Source organism: Polistes canadensis, unplaced genomic scaffold (genome assembly GCF_001313835.1).
Source record: "Polistes canadensis isolate GaletaPanama2010 unplaced genomic scaffold, ASM131383v1 scaffold_173, whole genome shotgun sequence".
NCBI classification, from domain to species: domain Eukaryota; kingdom Metazoa; phylum Arthropoda; class Insecta; order Hymenoptera; family Vespidae; genus Polistes; species Polistes canadensis.
The window spans coordinates 240644-245123 of NW_014569720.1; the positions used below are offsets into that span (position 1 = coordinate 240644).

The 4480-nt window shown below is 35.2% G+C and overlaps 1 protein-coding gene across 1 annotated transcript; it reads right to left on the reverse strand.

Annotated features, from left to right (window-relative positions):
* Nucleotides 1-3193: 3193 nt before the first annotated feature.
* On the reverse strand, nt 3194-4480 carry LOC106789270 (protein FAM133-like). The gene is made up of 3 exons (XM_014753351.1): nt 4359-4480; nt 3601-3882; nt 3194-3530 (listed from the first exon to the last, which is right to left on the reverse strand). The coding sequence occupies exons 2-3, from the start codon at nt 3878-3880 to the stop codon at nt 3424-3426; spliced, it is 387 nt and encodes a 128-aa protein (XP_014608837.1). The 5' UTR covers nt 3881-3882; nt 4359-4480; the 3' UTR covers nt 3194-3423.

Here is a 4480-nt window from a genome sequence, read left to right on the forward strand (position 1 = left end):
TTAATAGAAAAAAAGAAGTCAAGATCGATCCATTTATTTTTAATTTCAAATCTTAAATTCGTATTTTTGTCAGGTACTTCAATTGGTGTCATTTCGAAAGTACTCGATTTTGCATTACTTTGCGTGATTCGTAAGATTTCTATATTTAAAGTGATCGCACTTTGATATACAAGCAATTGGCGAGAGAAGCGTAAATAAAGATTGCGCAACATGACGCAATAATTATCACCGACAAAAACGAACTTTTGATCTCTCTCTCTTTCTCTCTCTCCCTCCCTCTGCTCCTCAATCTTTTTGCGAATAATTTTAAGCGAGGTCAGGTCCGGCATCATAAATTACTAATACTACTTTGTTCGGCACGAAAAAGTTAATATAAAATTCTGATTAGAATGTGTGTAAGCATATTGCGGAGAGACAACATATTCATATATTCGATATGTGTAGAATCTTTAGACCGAGAAGGTATCATCTCATAGTCAGTTTTATTAGAATCTTTCTCTTGGATTCTTTTTTTCTTGGCAGAAATGTTTTATCGAAAGAAAGAAGGACGTTAATGTCGGTGCTTTAGTTCGATGACCCGGTCGATGAAACGCATCATCCTCTTATCAAAACATCGTCGAGTATTTTCACGCGCTCGAACAGTCTAGACTTTTATTAAACAAACAACAAGTCGGCGGGGAGGTTGCTTCGCTGCTTACAACAAGTTGCGCAGAAACGTTTTTAACGAACGTTCATGCCAAAGGCTTTCGAACGATCTGATTTCGGTGAAAAGCGTTCATTCTAAGTCAATTCTCTCTACTCAGACTTTTTCTATAAATTGTATTTAACGAACAGATTGATCGGTCGATGAATTGGGAAACCTTGTGGAACTGATCACGTTACGCGTTCGTGAAACAAGGAAGAATAATAATCGATGAGGAAGAAGACGAGAAGGCAAGCATTTGATTCCACGGAAGGCACGCGAAGGTTCCTCGTGACTTGAGAATAAAATTGGTCGATTCGTTCTCGAGAAAACAAGCCTCTCGGTATCTCGATAAGCAACGGTTCGTTCACCAATAAATTATTACCGTCGTATTACGCAAGACAGTCGTCGTTGCTAATTCTTCCAACGGCACTGACTCTTATACGCACTTTTAATGACTTTAAATTTTCTTTCTACTTGTGTACTTTTCATGTAAGAAAACAAAATGAAAGAACAACCAAAAATACAGTAAACGTCGTGTTTTCGGTTTTAGCAATTTCCATATTGCCAATAAACGTGACGACACGAAAATTTGACGTTCTTTCCTATCTAAATTTACGTATCACGTTTTGCGTTTTCCCCCTCCCCCGTCCCCTCCCTATCTCTTTCTTTCGCTCTCTCGCTAACGTACCGATAGTTCCAACTACTCTAGCTATATTTAACTTTCTTACTATTATGCATGCAAGTTACATCACAGACCGATTAAAATAGCGATCCCGCGAGTACTCATGTTTCTACGTCCTCTTCCTCTTCCCACTTTTCTCTTCTTCTCTTTCCCTTTCTCTCATTGCAGTCTCTAATAAGCGATTCCGAACGTTAAACCACAGCTGCATCGTAAACGCGATAGTGTTATCAATATGCGAACGATGCGACGTTTGCAACTATGTTACTGAAAATGCTTTTCAACTGATATTCTTATTCCCAAGTATATTATATGGCCTCGTTTTTCATGTATCTTTATAAAATAATTGTTCAAATCACTCTATATCGTTAGGGAAAAAATCGACGCGCAAAACGTATGCGTTTCTAAAAAAAAAAAAAGGATATTTCAAATTGTTAGGTAATATTGCCTTAGACTTTGTAGATATTTCTGTAACGCATAGGTGTACGTAGATACGCGTAGGAAGTTTATTTATTTTTTGACGGATTCGTCACACCGACAGCTGATGTAACTAGCTAAACCTGACCTGAGGCAATGATACCTGTCGAACGGAGGACACCCGGTTTCTACATTTTCGTTATTTTTTTCTTTCAACTATCCATGTTTTTTTAGTACTTAGGGGCTCACAGGTGAAGAAGCACTTTGCTTTGTATAGTCTGTGTAATTAATTAATAAAAGAAATTTCTTGTAATAGGATTTTGGTGTCGGAAGAAGAAAAATGAGGCTATTGAAAGTTGAAAGGAAGAAAAGGTTGCAATTACATATACGTAGAAATGTAACTGTGATCGCAAATGATAATTCCAAGAGATATGCCAATGAAACGCATGAAAGCGTCTCTAATCAGCTCGAATTGGAATGTTTTGTACGCATCGTTAAAGGTATTCGTTCGAAAGGCCGTCTTCGTTGTTATATTCTTGTCTGGCGCATTCATTACGATTTCTGTCTCTCTCTTTCTTTCGCCAGACATCGTCAACAATATTCTAAACTCGTAATCGCAACCTAACGCAACATAGTCATCCGACGCGACCATTACGGCTACGACAAAGGCATTTCCATTATTTCTCACATACATATACATATATTTGCATAGGAGCGCGTAACAAAGTATCATCTACGTAATATAATAATAATAATATTGATTTATTTTTTGTGGAAAATATTCATTAATTCCATAGGAGCCGCGAGTAACGGTGCCTGGTGATGGTGGTGGCATTGGCACCGATCGCAGCACACTTCCAAAAAGTAGGTTTCTGGAGCGACACCTGCACCAACGACAACAAATGAAAATCTTATTAAGAAAAATGTCCAGGCGATCGTTATTCTCAACGTATTCAGCATTAACCCTCGACTTGCAAAGTACAAATCTAACGTTATATAATCCCCACTGTTATCTCCGTACGTATAATTATTGCCGTACCTTTACGCCAATTATCCACAACCAGTTTGATATCTAATAGAAAGAAAAAGATAGAAGAAAGAACACAATCTCGAATGCGCATACGTTTACTTTACGTAAACGCTCGATTCGCGTAGGCTAATAATAGATCGATTAATTTATTATGCGCTACGTCTCTTAGCGGGTCTGCGATAGCTTTTCACACGGTTTCTTTTAAACTAGGAGGAGGTTCTCTTTGTAATACCTTATTAAACTTTCTAAGCTATCATTAAGAGAATTATAGTAGTGCCATCATCGAGGAAATTCTTATTTATTTCCTTTCCATTCTGAGAAATTAGAAAATTCTCTATAATTTCATGATATTTCGAAATAAAATTCTTAAATAGAATTTTCATTGGGAAAGCACATTACTTTATTTTCTTTATTAATAGAAATATTTACATCGCTTAAATGAAAATGACTAAATTCTAGTTCGATTGTGGTATAAATAGTTTCAACAAAGTAAAATAAACACGTATGTAAGAGAATTTTTTGCCCAGCGATATCAAAATATAAAAAAACATTAGGAAATAAATAAATTGATAAAATAAATAAATAGACTAAATTTAGAAATAAATGGAAGTTTTATGACATCTTCCTACGCCGTGATTTACTCGATGAGCATTGGCAATCGCTATCGGTATAGGAATCGGACGAAGAAGAAGAGCTCCAGGAGGATGACGAGGAATATTCTGAAATTGATGATTTTCAATGAATTATTATTCACTTCAAAATGTTTCATCAAGTTTCAATTGTATTCACCTTTACAACAATTACGTTTGTTTTTCGATGTTTTAGATTTGCTTTCTTTCTTTTTCGTGTCTTTTAGTTTGTTCAACTTTTTGGAATCCTTCTTTTTGGGCCTTCCTCTAGTAGTTTTGCGCAACGGTGAACGTTCCTCGTAGCAATCTAAACAATCGTAATCCGTATCGGAAGTATCCGGTAAGATCGATTCCGAAGAGCTGCTGTAGCAATCTTTTCTCGAACAACACATTGCATTTCTCCTCGAACTTATCTTTTTGCTTATTTTTTTAGATGCCATCTCTAATATAAATATACAAATCTATATAAATTTATCGAATGACTCGACGATTTTGATCATACATATAATGAACATAATGAATATGTGACATCACTGATTTGTAAAGTATTTCAATTTATAACGCTCGAAATTGGCAAAACATATTTCAACTTTGTACTATCAGACATCTCACCTCGCATATAAACATATTCCGAAGGACGCTTAGATAACTTTACGACGTTTCAAATAAATACCGTTAGAAATTAGATAAAAACTCACGTGAGATTATTATATAATATTCAAGGACATCGGGGGTACAAAGAGAGAGATTCATTTTTATTTGAACTTTTTATTTATATTATTCTAAATATACTATACGTTCTCTTGCATTTATTTAGAAACGATTAGAGAGAATTGGTAGAAATGTATCAAATTAAATGGTGCTCGGTCTATCTCATTAATCTTTATTTTTTGCAAGAACTATTATGATATTACATACCTGCTGCTGATTATGCGATTAGAAAAACTTCAGATTTTGTACTTGTCAAATACAAACGTTTTATTATTAAAACGAATTTGGATAAGTTGTTAATAACACCGAGTTGTTGTCTAATACCGAGT